We start from the raw sequence: 23744 nt of genomic DNA, 5'->3' as shown, positions 1-23744 counted from the left end.
CTGCATTGACTTTGTTTTTATTCAAAAATAATAATTCAAATCTTTTTTAACATAATTTACATATTTACATACGACATTCCTTAAGACACATTAAACAACACCATTAATCCACATAAACCTTTTTCTATCTACAAGCTACCAAAACTACTAGGTACGAAGTCTTTCTAGAGTCAGTGCTTCAAAACTCGTTCCGAATATTCACTTTCTTCATTTCTAAGTCTTCTGGACCAAAAGATGCAGGCAGCAGTTCTTCGACAGTCATCTCCACATAGGAACCGTCAGGTTTTGACAAATACACGTCCCAGTTTGCACCAAACTGTATAGGTGAAAACAAAAATAACATATAACATGCTGCTTGTAACATGCTGCTTGTTTAATTGATATGAAATACTGTGGTAAATTAAACTTTCCTCTCGCATGAATTGCCTGCAGCCACCACAGGGGAAATGAAGTGCTCACACATATCGCTAAAAGAGCAGGAGACATTACATTGATGCTGTATTATACTAAGAGAGTCTATTATTTCCAAATATGGAGGTAGCTAGAAATGTAATTCAACCACCAGAGGGCCTGTGAATACAGTAGAACTTTACCTTGCAGTAGCAATGGCTTTGAAATCACGGTAGCCCTCTGATACAGCTTTTGAGATGGCAGTTCTCTCAGCACAGAGTCCCAAGTTGAAGCACGAGTTTTCTACATTACAGCCTGGTGTAGAGAAATAATAATACGTTTAAATGAGATTTGCCGAAGTATGTTACATCACACTGTGAACACATAACAAATATTATGTAAGGTACATCTTGTACATGTGTTTTGTACCGATTTGTATTGGCTGGTCTGGAAGGGGCCTGTCATGTCAGGAGCCAAGTTTTTATTTACTTTGTGTGAAGATAAAAACGTCGTCCTCTCTCGTGCCACTGTTGTGTTGCTGCAGTCACTAACAGTATGGTCATTAAACAACAGTAAGTGCTGTTTCACCACAGTTCAAGGCTGTGTCAGTTGTACTGAGAGAGCAATAATCAACTGCATTACTTAATGGAATCAAAGTGTTAGTTAACCAGAGCATCAGCCAGTTCAGACCAACAAAATTGTGTATTGCATTTAAATACCATAAAACCAGTTTTGTTCAGTGTTTATAAGCTACATATAATGTGCATTTTAATAAATTATCCCTTAAGCCAAAAAAAAGTGTATTTTTTCTAGACAAAAAACAGTAGTCAACATTTGAAGTGGATCAAAAAAGTAGGCTGGCATCAAAGTTGTCCTATAAGGCAAGAACACTTTTAGATTTTAAAGGGGTCATATGATGCGATTTCAAGTTTTCCTTTCTCTTTGGAGTGTTACAAGCTGTTCGTGAATAGATAAGATCCCTAAAGTTGCAAAGACTAACGTCTCAAACCCAAAGAGATATTCTTTATAAAAGTTAAGACCTCCTAAAACGCCTCATTCTAACACGCCCCCACGTGTCTACTTCACTGTGTGGGAAGATTTGCATACCGCCGCCCAAATGTTTACGCAAAGAAAGAAGGCGTAACTTTATTGTTGCTGCCACCGCCGCCATGCTGTGAAGATACTGTGTGTTTCGTTGCGAAAGTGAAAATACTTTGTTTGGGCTTCCAAAAGAGGACACGACTAGAAATCAGTGGTTAAGCTTAAACACATTTCATTACACCAAATACACAAAATAATGTTCTTTTTAGCAACATCATATGACCCCTTTAAGACAACTTTGATTAAAGGTTTTGATCCACTTCAAATGCTGACTAGTGTATATTTTAAATATATGTTGTAAACAGTGAAGCTCAATGAAAAGTAGTTATGACATTGAAAATAAATTTACTTTTAACCTTTTAAAAGTATATCATAGGTCATAATATTTTTAAATATTAATACATATATATTTTTACATTTTGTAAAATACATTAAAAAAAACATGGCCAAAGCATAAATTGGTAGAATTTTTTTTATATTAATATATTTACAAAACAAATGTATATATATGTGTGTGTGTGTGTGTGTGTTGTATGTTTTAAAATACATATTTACAAATGGAGAGAGAGAGAGAGAGAGAGAGAGCGAATGCAAAAGTTTTGTGTTCCCCTGGGAAACTTTGCATTTGCTCACAATCAAAAATTGTTTTTTTCATCCACCTCTTATTGTTTACATTACTAAAGATTTTAAGAGCAAACTCAGAGTTACTCAGGGGATTGTAAAGCTTTTGCGTTCTCTAGTAAACGTTTCAAAAGCATTTGAAATTTAATTTTTCCTTTCATCTCATTTTTTTCTCATCTCTATGTCCCTTTACTACCTACTTTAGGGGCTCCATATTGTCACAAAAAAATCATCAGAACCCCAGACGTAGACATGACATTAAGTAGAATTTTACTTGTATATTATCTTAAAGCTTCCACTAAGAAAATAATTCATTAAAATATACAAAACAATTGGTCTAGCAACAAGATGAACATTGCAACAATATTTTAGTAATGGCCTATTAATGTTGAAGTCATCTGAGCGCATTTTTACTACAGTCGATAGTTGAGGTGCAAGATGTTTGAATGAAAAGAGAGGGAGAATCTGCAGTCAGTGTGATACTAGAGATGTGAAAATAGCACCAGTTTCAGTTACCCGGATGATTGGATTGAAATACAGCATTGCCAATAAAGACGTCAAAGATCAGGCAATATTTGACCACAGAATTTCACGAGATTTGAGAGCCGTGAAATAAGCACTCATAAAGTGTGTGTGTTGAGTCTCATTTACGTGTCAGAGGTGTTACCTGCTATTAGTCTTCCTTCTGTTGCCATGTAGTGGTTTAACAAGCCTTTATGTGAATTTGCCAACATCTTTGCTCTCAGAGTGGCAACAAATTGAGTACACAGAGTTCAGCCTTCATACATTATTCATCATTCAGTTCTGAGTGCGTAAACGCTTGTTACAGCAGTTGATGTTTCTTACCCAACCAGCACTGGGAACTGACTGCTGAAACTCTCTGATATTGGTACCTTTACAGTGCATTTCAGGCATTGCCTCACCTGTGAAAACCGTCCCGTCGTGTGTCAGAAGTGCCGCCCCGACTCGGAACTTGCTGTAGAGGCAGTATGCAAATTTCCTGGCCTCGAGGGATTTCCGAATCAAATCTTTCGTTCCAGAGAATTGTTCATTCAACCCATTAAGCTCACGTCTCATCTTTTGATCTCCCATGTTGCTCTGCCGTGTGTGTATTGTGTTTCTGTGGCTCAACAGACTTGCCTGTGACTTTGTTTTTCCAGAGCCGGCATCCAATCCCCTTTTCCCAGATCTCCCACCTCCCTGACATTCTGTGTTTGATGTGTGTGATTCTGTCATGCTGCAAGGTTATGTAATTTCCAGTCAGAGTCGACACAGCAACCTTTCCCTTAGCCACACTGAGAGACAGTGAGGAGGATGAGGTATAAAGGTGACTGACTATATTACAGTGACAATCCCAATGGATTAATGATGAAAAAGCATTTCCTTTTCACAAAAGACAGCTGGAGATGAATAGGCCAACAGCAGTAATAAGCTGGGGAAATATTTGATTTATTATTTTGTAATCTTCTGCCTTGAAATACAAAAAAATGGAATAAAATGGTTTTAAATCAAGATGACCATTAAAGTTTGTTGGAATTTGATTTTACGCCCGGGACAAGCATCAATTTAACCACAAATTCTGGTACAAATATCTAAACATTCTTCAATAAAGATACAGCTACTTAGGAAGCAAAATTACTTAAGATATTAAGTCTTGTTTGCTGAAAAATTTATCAAAATTTCAGTTTTTGATAAAAAATAAATAAAATAAAAAAATCTGCCAATGCAATATAACAAAGAGTGAAAAATTTAAGGGGGTCTGAATACTTTCCGTACCCACTGTATATATATAAACTCTCAAGTAAATGTATCTATATTCACGAATGTTTAGATATTTGTACTAGAATTTGTGGTTAAATTTATGTTTTTACTGGCGTAAAATCAAGACAAAAATATTAAGAAAATCTTTTTGTTTTGTTTTTTGCGGTGTGATATCCAAAACCTGCTCTGCTCTTTCTTTCATTCATAAATTGAGCATCCTTGTTTGAGAACGTAAAAGAATAAAACAAGTTTCAATGCTGGTATTTATCTTATCTAACCGACACTGACTGCCATACTCAGTATACTGGGTCTTTTTGACCGTCTGGTGTCATTTCTATGGCGTGGCAGTTCGATAACCTTTGGAAAAGGAACATTCTAGCTGGTGCTGTCATTGTCGATTATCCAGTTGATCCAAGAGACGTAGTTGCGGACTTTGGTGTAGACTCCTGGGAAATGCTTGTTGGCACAACTGATGCCCCAGGACACGATCCCCTCAAAATAACCATTACAGATGAGAGGCCCACCAGAGTCGCCCTGCAGCCAAACAACCACAGGATCACATAGTGCTAAGTGTTCTATGATGCTGTTTGCTTAATTAAAAATATAGTGTGTATGCATATCGTCTCTTTTCCTCTCTGTGTTTTGGGTTTCAGAATAAAAACCCTGCTGCTCGGATTCACCTGGCAGGAGTCTTTGCCGCCCAGCGGGGAGCCGGCGCACACCATGTTGTTTGTGATTCTGTAGTAGTAGTAGTATTGACACTGAGGGATGATCTGGACGTCCACAGCACGCAGGACGGGGGACAGGTAATAACTGTAGACCTGAGTGACGCCCCAGCCGCTCACCGTGCAAACTGTGCCCCCTTGTAAGGGAGCGAGTGAGGTTGGCAGCACAGCCGGCTGAATGTTGGCATTGAGCTCTGCAGGCTTTTCCAGCTAATGCACAAATCCAACAATGAATGGAAATTAAAAATATTATCAATTGCATTTTTAAATGTTGATAATATTATATATTATTGATAATTCAACTTTGATAATAATCAGAAATGTTTCTTGAGCAGCAAATCAGCATATTAGATTGATTTCTAAAGAATCATGTGTCACTGGAGACTGGAGTAATGATGCTGAAAATTCAGCTTTGATCACAGGAATACAATTGTAAAATATTTTACATTACACATATTACACATTTTAAAATATATTACAGGAGTAAATTGCATTTTAAAATATATTACAGTAGAATAAATTAAAACTAAAAATATTGTGAAATATTACAATTAAAAAAACTAATGAATGGTAATAATATTTTTTTCCATTAACATTTTTTTTTTTTCAGTTTGTTACTTGATATTATCATATATATGCATATAACAAACTGGGAAAAGAAATAATTTCTCTCCTTTATTTATGGCCATTTTATGAACATTTTTTATTTTCATTTCTATATTACTGAAATAATATTTTCTTTCTAGTAAAACATACTCCAATAATGATAAAAATGATGTTTTACTAGAAAGGAAATAGTAGTTCAGTTTGTTACATGCTGTTACCATATATGTGACCCTGGAAGGATAAACAAGCATATAGGCCTACTTATTAACATGTGTGCAATATTTATATATTTCATGCTTGATGAACTTACTTTCAAGAGCATAATGTCACTATCAAATGTCCTGTAACTGTACATGTAATTCACCAGAACTTTGGACACATTGAACACCTGCTCAACACCCTCTTTACTGGAGAGGTTGTGCTCACTCAAAACCACTTTGATTAAATAGCTCCTGCGAACAGAGTAGACAGCAGAACCCAACATTACCACATCAGTACAGTCAGAGTAAAGATTTGGCCTACCTCAAATACTCTAGCATGCTTGGTGTGTTCAGTTCCTTGTCAATAAAGGTGAATTCTGACTGAAATACTCACGGTCTCCAGCAGTGGGCGGCAGTAACCACCCACTGTCGGTGTATGAGCGTTCCTCCACAGTAATGGTAGTTGTTGTACTGGATAGAGGCCTGGTACTTTATGGAGTAGGGCTCAACCTCCTGTCCTCCAATGATTCTCTGCTGCAGTGAGCCTGTGAATGATAAAGCGAGGCCTCGTATGTGCTAGATAAACATAAAACACCAGCCGCTTGTGCTCGCCAACGGATTTCAATAATGTATGCACAGAAAGCAACTTCCTGTTACATCTGCATTATTTTTTAGATGGCGCCACTGTGAGTTACTCAGGTAATGCAGTACTTTACCGTGAAGCGAAGAGATGATGAGGAGCAAGGTGTATTCAAGGCATTTCTTCATGTTTGAGGGGTCTAAAACACAGAGGAGGTTTAGAGGTCGAGAAACGAATACAAACAGCTGTGGTAAAGACAAAACAGCACATTTTACATAATGCATGTATCATTGCTTTTCAACAACAGGTTACTCTGCTGGATTAAAAATTCAAATCGAAAAAGGTTTATTTTAGATGGTTTATTTCTTTTTTAGATTTAGGTATTTTTAATAATTAATAAAACTCTCTTTCAAAGAAAAACAAATGCAAAGAATAGGCATTGTCATTAATCAATCACTGTCATTTCAAAATGTCTAAAATTGTTAATATGACATATATATATATATATATATATATATATATTCAAATAAATGTGTTCATCAAAGAATCCTGAGAAATAATGTAAAAAAATAAATAAATAAATAAAAAATACAACACACTGAAAGTAAGGTTTCCACAAAAATATGAAGCAGTGCAACTGTTTGCAAACAGCTGAAAAACATACATTTTTCTTGAGCAGCAAATCAACATAGAATGATTTTCTGAAAGACACTGAAGACTGGAGTAATGATGCTGAAAATTCAACTTTGCATCACGGGAATAAATTACATTTTAAAATATATTCAAATAGAAAGCAGACATTTTAAATTGTAATAATATTTCACAATATTACTGTTTTTACTTTATTTTTGATCAAATAAATACAGTCTTGGGAAGCGTAAGAAACCTCTAATGCATAAAAGACTTCAAAAACGTTATTATTATTATTTTTTTAATATATGATAATATAATATATTACTTTTTCTACCCAAAACATAAACGGACGGCATAAAAACTCACCCTGAGCATCGAAAGCTTAATCCTGAGCAGCTAAATTCCACTAACTTCCACCCACAATAACTTAGCTGTGATATTGTGTTTGCTTTTATAGTGCAACCACATCTGTCCCTTTGGTTTTATGGTCTTGTTTGTACACTAACTATTCGCGGGAACAAAAACAATAACACGCCAGGACTTCGGCTGACCCAAAAGCTCCGAATATCTGTGATCGCCTCCTCTTGTTTGAAGCTATCATGTCTAAGACCTTGCCTTTGATTCACACACAGTGAGCTGCTCTCCAAGGGGAAATCAAATACCTATAGACTCTTACATTTGACAAAACGGTTTGTCAGAGAATAGGATATCGGGTGACAGTGAAATTGGGTGGAAAGGGCAATAGGGTGGTGGTAACCAAAGCAGCTGCGAACAAAGTCTTTCCAATATCGCTTGACTGTATAAACGCACGTCTATATCCTCAGGGGAGAGCTCCACCTAGAAGGATGAGTTTGCCATTTATCTGAAGTCCCACCTTGGATGTAATGAATCTGTATTCTCATAGAACCTTGTGCGATTTGTTTAGAAAAATAATGTCAATTTCTCTCCTCTCATTGTTTGAAGATCAAACGAGATACCAAAAATGAAATTCTTATAATTGGTGCTACATTGTCTTTATTGTATGTAACTCGTAATCTGTTCAGGGAGTCCAGCCAGAGAATGTTATTGTGATTCTCTTTCCCTTGATGTGGGCAGTTAGAGAAATATTGTGTGTATTTCTGAAACAAAATGCTCTTGTGGGGGACAAAGGGAAGGCAAATGTGTGGTACTGCATCCTAAATAAAATCGAATGGAGAAAATGTTTGGGAGTTGCTACAGAGAGGACAAGGGTTTACATTTAAGGTGCAATCACATTAGCGAACGTTCGCGGATGAAAAAGGTCCATTGTCTTTTGTCTCACACAGAAATCACTTTCAACCCAAGCAGCTTTCTGTTGGCCAGTGCAGCGAATATGCGTGACCACATTGAACCACTTGTGAAATCTGCGTAGGGAAATATTTCACCCTCATGCAAAGTTCCTGATCGTATGGATTCCTATTTAAATGACTGGAAAATTCCCAGAACAACGGTAAATGTAACCACACCTTTAGACTGGAACGTAAAAGTCAGCAGTTAAGAAATTATGAATGAATGAATCTTCAATCTTGATGAATTTTCACATCAGGATTAATAGAAAGATACAGGGGTTGGACAAAATGATGTGAACACCCGTTATTATGAGGGTTAATATAATTTGTGCAGGCTACAGGAGCATCGGTAACTTTAACAGCCCTACTGCTATTTTATTTAACTGGAACAACAGTTTTTACGATTATGACTCTGTATGCAAAGAATGGCAAGACTTTATAACAGAAGAGGAAATGTGGTTGAATACTGAAAGTTAATGATAGGGTTAATTGAACACTGAGAAGGATAAATAAGCTACTGTAGCAAAGTGACAGCTAACCTCAATATTCACTTTAAAGGCCCTGTTTCCACAAAAACTGACCACAGAGAATTTCACAAAGCCAGCATCCATGAAAGAGCTGCAACTGCTAAAATGTTATCACGGACACCAATGCTAAAATCCCTAAAATATGGTGTCATAATCATAAAACCTGGACAATTGGAGCACCAAGACAAACTTTAACATATGCCCTGATCAGGCAAATCACCTGACTTGAATATTATCAAACTACTGTAGGGAGTTTTGGGGAAAAAGAGCGAGAAGCAGATTCCCTCCTTCAACATTTCTGAAGCAACTGGTAGATGTTCTGAGAGACAACATTCAACTGGAGACTATTCAAAAGTATCTGTATCAAACGCCTTCAGGTTGGAAGCTGTTTTAAAGGGAAATGGTGGTAAAATGTCTTAATAATGAAATATTGCCTATTTCCCAGGTGTTCGCATGATTTTTTCTTACCCCTATAGATGCTAAGTGTCACAAACAGGGAAGGATGAGGAGAGGTGAGGATCTAGGTGCAGCATGTTTAATGTGAAAACAACAGAGAAATGCGTAAAACAAGACAAAGAACATAGGCAAGTAAGACAAATGACAAACAAAGCACAAGAGAAACACTTGGGCTGTATATACAGAGCTGAACTAATGAGTAACCAAGGGAACTAACAAGCAGATGGGTGTGGTCCAATGAGTGTCCTTGGCAACAAACAAGGGAACAGAGCTGCAGGGAAACAAAACAAGGAAGACACAGAACTACAAACTAAGAGTCCAAGACACAGACACAGAAAACAAAGGCAGGGATTGTGACATAGCCCCCCTCCTAAGGAGCGGCTTCCAGATTCTCCAAAACAAGAAACACAAAACAAAAGTCCAGGAGGGTGGTGGAGCAGAGGCGGAACAGGAGAGGGATGGTAGGCACATGGTGTGGAAGAAAGAGGGCCTGGAGGCTGTGATGGAGCATGAGACCAGGGCAGAGCCGGCGGATCAAGCGGCCAGGGTGGGGCTGGAGACCAGAGTGAAGCTGGAGACAAGGGCGGAGCGGATGGATCAGATAGTCAGGGTGGAGCTGGAGACCAGACTGAAGCTGGAGACAAGGGCGGAGTGGATGAATCAGGTAGCCAGAGTGAAGCTGGAGACAAGGACGGAGCGGATGGATCAGATAGTCAGGGTGTAGCTGGAGACCAGACTGAAGCTGGAGGCAAGGGCGGAGCGGATGGATCAGGTAGTCAGGGTGGAGCTGGAGACCAGAGTGAAGCTGGAGACAAGGGCAGAGCAGATGGATCAGGTAGTCAGGGTGGAGCTGGAGACAAGGGCGGAGCGGATGGATCAGGTAGTCAGGGTGGAGCTGGAGGCAAGGGCGGAGCGGATGGATCAGGTAGTCAGGGTGGAGCTGGAGACCAGATTGAAGCTGGAGACAAGGGCAGAGCGGATGGATCAGGTAGTCAGGGTGGAGCTGGAGACCAGATTGAAGCTGGAGACAAGGGCGGAGCGGATGGATCAGGTAGTCAGGGTGGAGCCGGAGACCAGAGTGAAGCTGGAGACAAGGGCGGAGCGGATGGATCGGGTAGTCAGGGTGGAGCTGGAGACCAGAGTGAAGCTGGAGACAAGGGCAGAGCGGATGGATCAGGTAGTCAGGGTGGAGCTGAAGACCAGACTGAAGCTGGAGACAAGGGCAGAGCTGGCTGGGATGGATCAGGTAGTCAGGGTGTAGCTGGAGACCAGATTGAAGCTGGAGACAAGGGCGAAGTGGATGGATCAGGTAGTCAGGGTGGAGCTGAAGACCAGACTGAAGCTGGAGACAAGGGCAGAGCTGGCTGATCAGGTGGCCAGAAGAAGCCGGCAGGACAAACGGGACCCAAGATCCTCACAACGGAGCAGACGGGAACAGAGATCCCCACGGCGGAGCAGAAGACCACCACAGCAGAGCAGATGGGACTGGAAATTTCCACGGTGGAATAGAAGACCACCAGGGCGGCGCAGGTGGGGCTGGAGACCTCCACGGTGGTACAGGCAGAGTTGGAAGCCACCATGGCAGGACTGGTGGAGCTGTACAACCCCATGGTAGAGCAGATGGAGTTGAAGTCCACCACAGAGGAGCAGTAACCCACCATGGCGGGGCAGGCGGAACTGTAACAGACAGAACTGAAAGGTTAACAACGGCCTCTGTGGAAATGACAGGACTGGCAAAGGATTTAGGGACCGTCTTCGTGGCCGTGATAGGGCAGGCAGAGGGTTCAGAGATGGCCGAGACAGGAGCTCAAGGGTGACCTCAGTGGTCGAGACAGGATAGGCAAAAAGTTAACTGACTGGCAACAACACAAGACTGAGCTCTGGTACTTGAGCGGGATCTGGAGCGGACTCATGGACCGGAGAGGGCTCCGGTGCAGACTCAGGGGCTGGAGAGCTTTGTGTGGCCCACGCACACAAGATGGTGACCGCCATCACAGGCAGCGCAGCAGACGGAGGGAGGATCACCAGGCTTGAAAGCGCAGAGGATGCCAGGCTGGGGATGCCGGCCACCTGTACCGACATCAGTGGTGGGTCCACCAAATTGGAAGTCAAACGGCTAGGGACTGCCATGGTTGCTTCAGGTGCAACATACATGACAGCCGGAAACACTGGAGTGGCCTCCAAGACGGCTGAAGCCTCTGGCATGGTGGCCATGACGGCTGGAGACTCTGGAGTGGCGGCCATGTTGAGGTCCTCCTCCACCTCTCTTTAACAGTGAAGGAGGAACCACAAAACTGCAGGACAAGGTCTATATATTGTGCCTGAGTCCAGCTTGGATCCCCCTGGCAACATCTCACTGAGGTCAACATCTAGACCACTCCAGACACAATCCATTTACAAGATTTCATCACCTGCCACAAGGAAACACTGGCAGGGATTGTGACGTCTAGGCATTGCTAAGCAGCTCTAATTGTTAGCCAAGGTGATAACCAACATAACTGCTAATAGGATTTCTATCATGATTTTAAATTTGTGTCCTGATAGAGGTTCTTTCATAAACCTGTTCCCCTTTATTCTTTCCAAATTCTTCCTGCACCTTCAAGTGTATTTATTAAGCATAAAAATGTAATTAATTTAATATTAATTAAACATTTCCCTTTCTTTGTGTTTTTAATTATCCGTTGGTGAGCAAGCTAACAGCTTAACCTGCTAGCTTAGCATAGCACTAACTTGTTAAGAAAAGCTCTTTTGATTTGTTAGAACACAATGTCACCATAACATATTTTGGATCAGGCTTGAGGACTTCTTGGCACTATGAACTTTTACAATCAAATGAGCTATAACTGAAAACTTCGCTTCCAGAATTTCAGTTGTATCTAAGGGCCATTCACACTAAGGATGGTAACTTAACACAAATTAAAACTATAAAGTTTTAATAATCTATGTTCTAATTCTATGAAAATTGTGAAGTCCACAATGGAACTATAATGATAACAGCTCAGTGGTATCGTTGGAATCACTCTCAAAATAATATTTTTCCAGCTGATAAATGATCAAATATGAGCCAGTCAGAATCCACCCGACTTTAAAGAATGAGGATTTAAAGTGGTAGATGACAAATAATAAACAGAACATTGTCACCAGTTATCGTTATTGTGAACAGCACTAATATAGTTATTGTAATAGTTGTCTTTAAAGTTATCAAGCTTGGTATTAACGGATCTTTACAAAATTGTTATTTCAGCTCTTTAGGATTGGTTTCATATTAAAAAGCAGCACATTAGCATTTTTAACAAGGGACTGACTAATTATCACATGCAGAGTTGGGAAGGCTTGTCTTAACTTGTGACATGTTTTAACTTGTCTTAATACATGTCCATTGCTTTGAGGTGATCCAGCGAGAACACATTATGTGTTATTATGAGAAGGTCAGGGAGGGCAACCCTGCTGAAAGCCCAACTTGTTCAGTTGAATCAAACACTGTTTGATTCATAGCACCCCTTGAATACTGCAATCAGAACTATGGAAACCTGAAGAACAGTGTTGATGTGATTTCTTCACCCTATGTGGAGGGGTTTGGTAGATATAGTCCTGCTGACCTTCAGTGCTGCTTTTCACGCTCACATTAGCCATAGTCATGCTGCTCTTTCTGGTGCTGTTGAAACTCATCCCAGCCAACTGTAAGTACACTGAATAATATCAGGAGCTGAACTACTTATTTTTGCCTGCAGCCTTAGCTTTGCAACAAAGCAATGTATTGCCTTTTACAGTGTTTAAGCGTTTTAAGTGTTTACTTTTACTTAGTACTTGGATGAATGGCACGTTACTTTGTCTTGAAATGAATAGAACTTTGTGATGATGAGCATGTTCTGAATGCATTAATTAAATTTCATTTTAATACAGGGGGTATTAAAAAGCATAATCTAATGTTACATATAATGTGTGTGTGTGTGTCCAACAAATGTCCCCACAAGGATAGTAAAACCTGAAATTTTTGACATTGTGGGGACCGACCTGCAGTCCCCATGAGGAACAAAAAATATTTAAAAAATTGTAAATGATGTTTATCTGAAAGTGTAACAATGCAAACAGGTTTAGGATAGGTTTAGGTTTAGGGGTAGGGTTGGGTTAGGGGATAAAAAATATTGTTTGGTCAACATAAAAGTAATAGAAGTCTATGGAAAGTCCCCACAATTCACAGAAACAATCGTGTGTGTGTGTGTGTGTGTGTGTGTGTGTGTGTGTGTGTGTGTGTGTGTGTATATATATATATATATATATAAAATCATGAGCCTCAAAATATCAGAAAATTCCACTCTTTATATACATTTCAAATATCTGAAATTTTAAGGTACATATGTAAATCGAAAATATATTTAAAACATTTTTGAAATTAGGGAAAATTTGATGTACAGTCATATTTAAATCTAAACTATATTTAAAAACGTTTTTGTAATTAGAGAAATTTAATGTATCAGTCATATATATTAAGGAAATATGTTCATAGTTTTTACTTATTAGTTATACCACATGACATTATTAGAGTCATTACATTTAAACTCATGAATCATTAGAGTCAGTTACAAACCAACATAAATACAAACTGGACACAACTAGAATTTTAAAAGTTTTTTTTTCTTTTCTTTATCGTGAACATTCTTAATGTTCATAAATATCATAAATCATAAACCACTGCTGCATACTACCATTAACAAACAACTTTAAAACTAAAAAGAAGCCTTAGAACATCAGGCTATGTATCCTGAGATTAGAGGTTTATTTCATTGTCCTTTCACTGTCACCTTGAGTTCTGAGATGTTTTTAATGTTTTTTATAATGTTTTCCAGGTCTGGACTTTGTTCAGGGGCCATTGTTGGCGGATATACCCCCTCGCCAAATTCAATCAAATACATTGTATCGCTACAGAGCTCGAAGAGCCAGCACTTCTGTGGCGGATCTCTGGTCCATAAATCCTGGGTGCTTACTGCCGCCCATTGCAATATTGGGTGTGTGATTTTTCACCTTTTCTTTAAATAAATTCTCTGCCTAACAGGCTGTTAATGAGACTTACAGGATGTACAGTATGGCAGGAGACTTGATGGCCAAGTCTGTGGGTGAGTCGAAAGCCAGAGTAAAGCAGACAGGCACTCAGGACGCACGCTAACCTTGACCCGTCATCCCCGTGTGGGGCTTAATGAATGCTGGCTTATCTGCAGCTTGGCACGGATGAGGCTGCTAACAGCGAGAAATACTGTTATTCAACTCATGTCCTCTACAAAAGAGTCACTGTGTATAACAAGAAATCAGATATCAAGCATATAAGTATCTGTTTCTTCACTGTTGCTTAAGTATGGTGGTGTTAGAATATCATCCCATGTTTTTTCAGAGGGTCTTGAGTGTATTTTTGCTTGTCTTTAAGGATGGATCAGATGACGGTGGTGGCTGGAGACTATACTTTAGGTGCTTATGAGGGGACAGAGCAGTACTCCAAGCCTCTGTCACTTATCCCGCACCCTCAGTACAACAGGAGCACCAATAATGCAGATATTATGCTCATCAAGGTAGGGCACCTTGGTGCTTATACCACGCTCAAGTGAGTGAATAAGAAAGTATTGGATGCTTCAATCTGGTCAATTATCATGGCATTCATGGCTTCAATTATGACAATCTAATATAAAGAAACAACATAGCTAAAAACGTTAAAAGAAAAAATAAATAAATACATTAAAATATTTTCAAAACCTTATGTCCTGATCATCCAGTAGGAATTTATATTACAGACTGGCTATACATTATCCCTTACATAATGAAACTTTTCAGAACCTGTTGATTAACAGTCATCGAGTCAAGTATTTAAATTATATAACATTTAGTTCTAGTCCTTGAGAATTTGATTGGCTAAGCTATGTTTCAGAAGTGCTGGAATTTCTGGAACTTGACATCGTGTCACTAACTGAGGCTGCGTCTGAAATCACATACTCTCTAATAGGTACTTCATGATCATTAAAAAATACATTCTATATGATATGACGGTGTGTTGTCATCTGGGTAGTTTCAACTTACTGATGAATTTGGACATACTACTTGGCTCGTATACTGTTTTTCACCTACTATATAATAGGGAAGTATGCGATTTTGGATGCAGCCTGAGTCTTGAATCATTTAATCATTCATTCAACTGATTTGTTCAAATTCACTGATTCATTCAGGAATAAGACAAGTGACTGGATGCCTCTGACTGAAAATCTCATGATGAAATAAATGTTTTTCTCCAATGCATGTTGGCCACAATTACTGGCACCCCTAGATATTCTTATGAGCAAAATATATCTGAAGTATATTCCCTTTCATATTTACAACACAAAAATGTGTCTCTGAGCACAACATGAAGCTTCTGCCATGGCCATCCCAGTCCTCTAACCTGAACCCTACAGAAAATGATTGGGGTGAACTGAAGAGAAGAAGCACCAACATGGAGCTGTGAATCTGAAGGATCTGGAGAGACTCTGGATGAAGGAATGGTCTCTGATCTCTTTTCAGGTGTTCTCCAAACTCTTCAGGCATTATAGAAGAAACTCAGAGCTGTTATCATGGGAAAAGGACATTGCAATAATTGGATGCCAATAATTGTGGCCAACATGAACTAGTAAAAAACATTTATTTCATCATGAGATTTCCCCCTCACTTTCCATTGTTTTACTTCAATGAAAGGTTAGAATTTTGTGAATTTTTTTAATAAAAAAGATCAGAAGGATAAACAATACACATTTATTTTCACAGCCTCCTTTGCTCATATTTACCAAGGGTGCCAATATTAGTGGAGGGCACTGTACATCCAGATTTCATTCAACACTGCACACTTCTACTATACAGAACATACTTTTGAAGTGCTTAATCAAAAGAAGGACCTACTAAGAAAGTATGCGATATGCTTTGAGAATGAATCATTGAATCATTCATTCAACACATTTGTTCAAAATTACAGTTTCTGTCTGAAATTAGTCACTGAATTGTTCATTCAGTCAATTCGTTTAAAACACTGATTACAATGAAACAGCAAGTAACACATTGTATTAAACAAAGTAGAAAGACTGAAATAGTATTCTCCTTCTAAATGTACTCCAATAATCTTTTATTTACTCGTTATACAATGTAAGTTAATATTGAGTTCGATACGATGTAAGCTGTGCTTTTATATCGACTCTGATCTGTATGCCTGTCTCTGTGTGTGGGTTCTTTCAGCTTAGTGCGCCCATAGAGCTGAACAGGTACATGTCCTTCGCCCCGCTCCCGAAACAGAATGCAGGGCTGCTGGCGGGCAGGATGTGCCGGGTGTCTGGATGGGGCTCCACCAGCCACAGCGGAGGTTTGACGCCCCTCACCCTGCGTACGGTCAAACTCCCCATCGTCTCCACCTCCAAGTGCAACAGCAGTAACTCCTTCAGTGGAAACATCACAGCAAACATGATCTGCGCTGGGTCCAGCACAGGAGGAAAAGATGCGTGTAAGGTAAAGTGGAAAATCACTAGCGGTAATGACCAGCTGACATTCTCCATTACTCATGATTCAAATGCTCTATAAGGATGTTGGCGTTCTGGTGTTCCAGGGAGACTCCGGAGGGCCGCTGGTGTGTGATGGACGTGTTTATGGCCTGGTCCCTTGGGGAAATGGCTGTGGAGATTCTAGGTTTCCAGGGGTTTATACAGCCGTGTCCAGGTTCCGCAGGTGGATTGACCAGACAATATACAGCCCATATTCACGATGCCTTAAGTCAGTCGGTCTTTTCAGCAGGAAAGACTAAACTTCTCTTGTGCTTTCTCCAATACTTGCATTCATATAATGCGCAAACAATATTGTTCAAACCACATTATTTCTCAGCACATTATATAATTTGTCCATTACCAATGTCCAACAGTGAATATACATACATCATGGAAAATTCTTTCATTTTTTTGTCAATATTTTCACCACATCTTAAATGATTCTGTGGTTCATTCCACGTCATTCTGTGGTGGAAATGACAGTGATAGAATATTATATTTTAAACATTTTCCTAATAAAATAATTTATGCATACTAAATACTTTTGTATAATTACAAAATAACAGCTGAAATTATATTTTTGGTTTGTTGTAGTGGAAATGTAGGCAGAACTGTGGAACAACCTTAATTTTCAAAAATGTATTGTATATAAATCATTTACTCACAATACTGTATAAACTATATTGTTAATTTTTTCACTGCTTGCTTATATCATCATAGTTTAAAACATGATTTTCATAATATTGAAGTTGTTACCTAAAAGGAATTTGAAAAGCGGTGGAAAAGGCATGGTAAATTGTTTTAATAGGATTTTAACATATGATTTAAATATATTTATATATTAAGTTTTCATAAAAAATGAAATATAAATTCATAAAAAAATATCATCATAGTTTAAAACATGATTTTCATAATATTGAAGTTGTTACCTAACAGGAATTTGAAAAGCGGTGGAAAAGGCATGGTAACTTGTTTTAATAGGATTTTAACATATGATTTAAATGTATTTATATATTAAGTTTTCATACAAAATGAAATATAAATTCATAAAAAAACTGACAGTACCTTTTAAAGATTTTTCAATAAGGTCAAAAAGAATTAATACTTTTATTTAGTGAGGACACATTCAATTAATCAAAAGCAACAGAAAAGATATGCACATTTAGTTACAAGAGTAAATGCTAAGACGTATCCTGAAAAAAATAAAAAGTTTCTATAAAAATATTACGCAGTAACTAAACTGCAAATTAAACAGTTTTCAACACTGATAATAATCGGAAATCTGTCTTGAGCAGTAAATCAGCGTATTAGAATGAATTCTGAAGGATCATGTGACACTCAAGACTGGAGTAATGATGCTCTGCATCACTGGAAAAAAATTACATTTTAAAATATATTAAAATAGAAAACATCGTTCTAAAACATCTAAAATGGAAAACATCAAACAGCCATAAATGAAAGCATTTGCAATAAAATGTGACCCTAGACCACAAAACCAGTCATAAGGGTCAATTTTTCAAAATTGAGATGTATGCATCATCTGAAAGCTGAATAAATAGCTTTCCATTGATGTATGTTTTGTTAGGATAGGACAATATTTGGCCGAGATACAACTGTTTGAAAATCTGGAATCTGAGGGTGAAAAAAAATCAAAATCGCCTTTAAAGATGTCCAAATGAAGTTCTTATAGCAATGCATATTACTAAACAAAAATTAAGTTTTGATATATTTACGGTAGGAAATTTACAAAATATCTTCATGGAACATGATCTTTACTTAACATCCTAATGATTTTTGTCATAAAAGAAAAATCGATAATTTTGACCCATACAATGTTTTTTTGGCTATTGCTAAAAATATACCCCAGCGACTTAAGACTGGTTTTGTGCTCCAGGGTCACAAATGTAATGTGAAGGCCTCTTAAAACTGCAATACACTTACAAACTCTTAAGTAATGTGATTAATATACATGATAAATTAACAAAAATGTCTAACAGTGATGTTGTGAAGACTACGTTTTAATATCAGTTAGCAGCTAGATGTCATGCATTTAAATTGCTTATTTACAAGGGAATTACCCCAAACGGTTTCACCAAAGGATATTAAATGCAGAAAAGTTGCCTTTGTTTAGTGCAATTGCTGTGACTGGGAAGCCATTAAAAGATTTGACGTTGTACCGTTCTTGCAACAATGGATGTTTGCGCATCTAATAGGACTGGGTGTGTCTGTAATTACTCTTCTCTGAAGGTGGCATCAGTTCCAGGAGCTTTTGGTTTCACTGCCTGCACATGACACCACGTGTAAGACGATCGCCGCACGAACTACACACAATGATTCGCAGCAGTTTATGCGTGTATCATATAAATGCATACCAAAAGTTCAGTTTGATTATAATAACTTTTATGTATCTGGGGCATCATTCATTGCTTACATAATTAAAAACAATAGGTAACATTAAGCATATAGGTTAAACTAACCAACAATACAGGTCATATGGGAATAATGACATTTTTGAGGAGGGCTGCTAACATGTTTGGCTGAAACGGAGTAATCTGATGGATCTCTGAATAGACTTTCATGGGAAATAAATCGCAGAACAGCATGTTCCCACAGGGAAAGCCATTGTGAATGAATATGCCACACAAAAATAAGTAAATACTAAAGAACAAAGCTAATTTCACATGCCAGGACAAGTAGAACTTGTTGTAAATAAGCTGACCAAGATTCATTTTATGATCTGTGCCATAAAATATTTTGTATGTTTGTTTGTAATTTAGTTATTTAAGATCTGCATGTGGTTAGTGAAGTTTACAACTGGTGGAAATGGGTCACACTTTTGTTCTAAAAGGGGTCAACAGGGAGAACCGATGCTAAATGCTAAACCTTTAACCTTCTATTCTTTGTTCCTGACCTGACTTTTTTGTAGGCCTGCCATATTTGACCAGCAGTGTTGGGGGTAACGCATTACTTGTAATAATCAGATTACTTTTTTTCAACTAACTACGCAACACATTACTTTTACATGAAAATATCTGAGTTATCTTTTTAAATCAGTAATGGTAATTAAATAAGTTATTTTGTTTTCCCATGTATTGACTGACAGCTCTCCTGTCCCAAAGTTGAGAGAAATCATAAGTGCACAGGCGTTACTGTAGTTCTAGACTAAATCTGAGGCTAATTCATTACACTTTTGGTGTAAAAGGACTTTTACATTTGCCAAAAATAGGCATTTTTTAATATAAAATCAAACAAGCAAGCCCAGTCTAGATGAGAAAAAGTAGCGCCAACATAATGGAATACATTACTTACCATAAAAAGTAACTAAGTAACACTACTTTTTTGGAAAATAACGCAATATTGTAATGCATTACTTTTAAAAGTAAGTTTTCCCAGCACTGTTGACCAGGCACACCAAATATGGCCATGTAACAATATGGGGGAAAAATCCCTCAAAAGTACAAAATTATCCCATTTTTGGAGAAATTGTTATACGGTGTATGAGTAAAGTCAGTAAACTTTAGTCCAATATGATAACATTTTCAGAAACAAAACAAATCCAGTCACAATTCTATAGTGGTACAATTTACTCAGGTCAATGGTTTGAGTAGCGTGTATGACATGAAACTTTTTTTTAGAATAATTGTACATAAATAGATTGAGTGAAACAAATGTGATTATTTTTGAATAACGCCGGATCTGTTTCCTACGTTGTGATTTGATCTGAACGGAAACAGTGTATCCGTGTGACACAGCTGACACAGAACAGCATACGCTGTTTACGTCCAGCGGATATTCTCCAAAATGGCACCAGGGTGATGCGGAGGAGACGAATTGTTGAATAAAGTTGTTATTTTATTTTATTTTGCGCACAAAAAGTATTCTTGTAGCTTCGTATAATTGCGGTTGAACCACTGATGTCTCCATGGATTATTTTACAGATCTGTCCTTGCTACGTTTCTGGACTTGGGAACATTTCAGTTGCGTTGCTGTCTATGCAGAGTCAGACAGCTCTCAGATTCCATCAAAAATATCTTCATTTGTGTTCCGAAGATGAACACAGGTTCTTCTTAAGGTCTTACGCATTTGAAACGACACGAGGGTGAGTAATTAATGACAGAATTATAATTTTTGGGTGAACTAACCCTTTAACTGCAGACACACAGAAATTACATATGCGGTACAGTATGAATATTTTGAGCGTCCCTTACTTTTCTGTAAAGTATCACAATTGTCCCATATTTTCCTATTCGGAAGTTGGCAACTCTACACTCAGCTCATCTTCATCATTCTTCCCAATATTAAACTGTCTGAAGCCTAAGCATTCAAATGACCTCTCTCAGAGGAAACAGGCTGGTTTCTAGCAAACCGAGACGAGGCTCTGTGCGTTTCCCATTTCAGCTATTCAGATCAGATAGAACGGAACAAAATGTCCTCTCATTCGCAGATGGGAAGAAGCAGTGCATCTCGCTTTCATCCCGCTCGTTTCTGCAGCGGAGTGACAATGTCTGCTGCTCAATCCTGGAAAGGTTATAACTGCGCCTGGTGCAGAAGATTATGCTCTCGAAATCTTGGACAGAGAAGCAAACCCCCTCAGCTCATATATCCAGATTGTGCCAGTATGAGTTCAGCATCACTCCAGCTTCTGATATTACAAAATGAAAACCTATACACAGAGGGGGGAAAACATCCCATATTGCCTTCTCTTGTGATTTACAGGCATGTTTTAATATCTTATTCTGTTTGGTCGGGTTTTAACTGAAAAAGCATGCAATAAGGATAAAATTACTGAATAAAATAACACATGGGCTCTTGCTACATCTAAAATATGAGGTCTTACAAAATGTAGATGGCTCTCAATGTTATTAAACTGAGTCAGTGCTTATTTAATCTACACAATCATGTGCCTTAACCCTTTAACTGTTTTCTTAAAAGTGTAAAAACACTGGCCTGTCTCTTATTTGCTGGTTTTCTGACTCCTGATAAACCCTCAGTTTCACTACAGTGATATATATATATATGACCACAGGTGATGAAATGTGTTGCATACATAGTTCATTTATTTGTAAAATTCACATATGTCTGTTTACCCAGCTCAGGTCTTGGATCCTCTACAAATGAGCAATCGAGGTGACGCAGGTGTATTACATAATAAGAGAGACATCCAAAATGTGCTGTACTTAAGTACTTCAGGATTGATTTCAGGACTGAGAAAAACCACTATATCAATAAGCCTCAACATAAGTCTTTGTCGCAAACCGTCACTGCTCATATAAAAGAAACTGGAATAAATGAAGAGGATGCGTATTAATAATAATTCAGTCCTTTATATGTGTTTTTATACTATAATGGCTTTTCTTCATTGGTATATACAACTGAGTTCATGGTTCAACTTCTTTCATGACATAAATGAAAATAAAGCTAAAGTAGTTATAATAATAATAATAATAATATCCTCCCCAGACGTTTTTGGACTTTATACTTTTTTTTGTCCAGCATAGCCTATATTAAGTTTCTGTTTTAGCAATTCTGATTTTCAGTATTATTAAAATCTGAATCCTCGTGTCTGTCTCAAGGTTAAGGTTTCACACATTAAAAAATCTGTGGGAAAAAAACTATGTTTGAAGACTTTATAATGATTTTGTACACTCAGTAGGCTGCTTGATGGATACACTACATGGCATTTTTACTAGTCATTAACCTCCTGAGACCCTGCATCCTCATATGAGGACATTATATTTTAGTGCATTTCTCTGAGACTATACATGCCACAGTTTTAAGTCTGGATGTCCTGTACAGAGCACATTCAGGGCTTTTCAGAGATACCAAATGTTTGGATGTTTCACCATTACCACTCCCTCTCCTTGGTCTTCAAATATGTCTGATATTAATTTAGTGACACTCTTATGGAAATATGATAATATTTTGTAATCATTTAAATCGGACTAATTTTTAAACTATGTGTCATAAAGCAACATCTCAGGAAAATGTTATGGGGTTTCAAATCAAAATATGACTTTCTGTTATGAAACAGGAGGTTGATTTAATTGTCCTCAAATGAGGACGCCGGGACTAAAAGCATGTTTATTACACATTTTGGGAGACACAACAAATGAATAGGGAAATAAAATATATTTCAATATTCCTATGAAATATTATATATTATTATGAAAATCTTGTCAATTATTACTCCCATTATTACACTTCTTTTTTCATTACATGTTGCCCCAAAAACACATTAATGCTCTCGTGAACATTACACAATGCAGATCAATATTTTCATGAATAAAGCTGCAATTTATGTTTTATTGTGCAAACAAAGCACTCGCGTTGTTTAATAAAGTTGAGGTTAAGCCACTTACGTCACATGGAGTACTTTAACGATGTCTTTCCTACCGTTCTGGGCTTTGAAATGTATAAGCTACATTACTGCCTATGGAGGGAAAGCTCTCGGATTTCATCTAAAATATCTCCATTTGTGTTCAGAAGAGGAATGAAGGTCTTACGGTTGTGAAACGACACAAGGGTGAGTAATTAATGACAGAATTTCCATTTTTGGGTGAAATTAACCTTTTTATTCATCCATGGTTCCATCTTTCAACTGGAAAAAAAAATGAAAGAAGCTGTTTTGGTGCTCAGTGCAAACTGGCTAAGTATGTATTAAAATATATACTATCAGATATTGCTCACTGAATGTTATTAGAGGACAGAAGAAAAGACTTCTCTAGAACTTTACTTGCTAGCTGACAAGTGACGTTAGCTTGCTTGGCAAAAGGTAGCTACTTGTTTCTATAGACAAACTGAAATTTTTCAAGTATTAAAATAAATATTATTGCCAATGTCTGAACAGCATGTAACGAAACTTAAAAAATGAAAGCCTGTAGACCATTATGTGAATGAAATCCAAGGGAAACTGTCATTAGAGTGTAATTTTAATGAACCTCATCTGTCGACATGATGTCGGTGAATCCCACTGGCCATTGCTGGCTTGTATTCTAGGCCTACTACGGAGTGTGTGCAAGAGCATGAGCAATAAGTTACTGACCACAGCTCACTTAACGGCCCTTGATTGCTTGTAAATATTGTTTGTATTTTTGTATTTTCAAATTACAAATTACTTGTATTTTAATTAAATACATTTCTCACACCAGTATTTTGTATTTTAAATTAAAAATACATTTGATGAGCAAGTATTTGTAATTTGTAACTAAATATTTTTTGATGTATTTGTGCCCATCTCTGACTGCCAGATTCTGGAAGATAAATTCTTGAAAGAGTGGTAAGAGTGATGGAAAGAGT

At 37.8% G+C, this 23744-nt stretch overlaps 2 protein-coding genes and 1 pseudogene across 2 annotated transcripts; 1 reads left to right on the top strand and 2 right to left on the bottom strand.

Moving 5' to 3' along the window:
• Positions 1-6: 6 nt before the first annotated feature.
• LOC107699347 (cytidine deaminase-like) lies at positions 7-3406 on the bottom strand (annotated as a pseudogene).
• A 595-nt stretch (positions 3407-4001) lies between these two features.
• Positions 4002-7059, bottom strand: LOC107699328 (trypsin-3-like). Its single transcript, XM_016500553.1, has 6 exons — positions 6984-7059; positions 6121-6183; positions 5799-5949; positions 5515-5656; positions 4554-4808; positions 4002-4407 (listed from the first exon to the last, which is right to left on the bottom strand). Exons 2-6 carry the CDS (start codon positions 6170-6172, stop codon positions 4249-4251), a joined length of 759 nt encoding a protein of 252 aa, XP_016356039.1. The 5' UTR covers positions 6173-6183; positions 6984-7059; the 3' UTR covers positions 4002-4248.
• A 4000-nt stretch (positions 7060-11059) lies between these two features.
• LOC107699319 (trypsin-like) lies at positions 11060-16708 on the top strand. Its single transcript, XM_016500546.1, has 5 exons — positions 11060-11157; positions 13755-13913; positions 14327-14468; positions 16150-16416; positions 16514-16708. The coding sequence occupies exons 1-5, from the start codon at positions 11060-11062 to the stop codon at positions 16706-16708; spliced, it is 861 nt and encodes a 286-aa protein (XP_016356032.1).
• Positions 16709-23744: the final 7036 nt, after the last annotated feature.

This window comes from Sinocyclocheilus anshuiensis, unplaced genomic scaffold, assembly GCF_001515605.1.
Source record: "Sinocyclocheilus anshuiensis isolate Anshui unplaced genomic scaffold, SAMN03320099.WGS_v1.1 scaffold42, whole genome shotgun sequence".
Classification (NCBI taxonomy): Eukaryota; Metazoa; Chordata; class Actinopteri; order Cypriniformes; family Cyprinidae; genus Sinocyclocheilus; species Sinocyclocheilus anshuiensis.
Note: the sequence above shows the minus strand (reverse complement) of the source record. Positions and strands in the feature narration are given on the sequence as shown.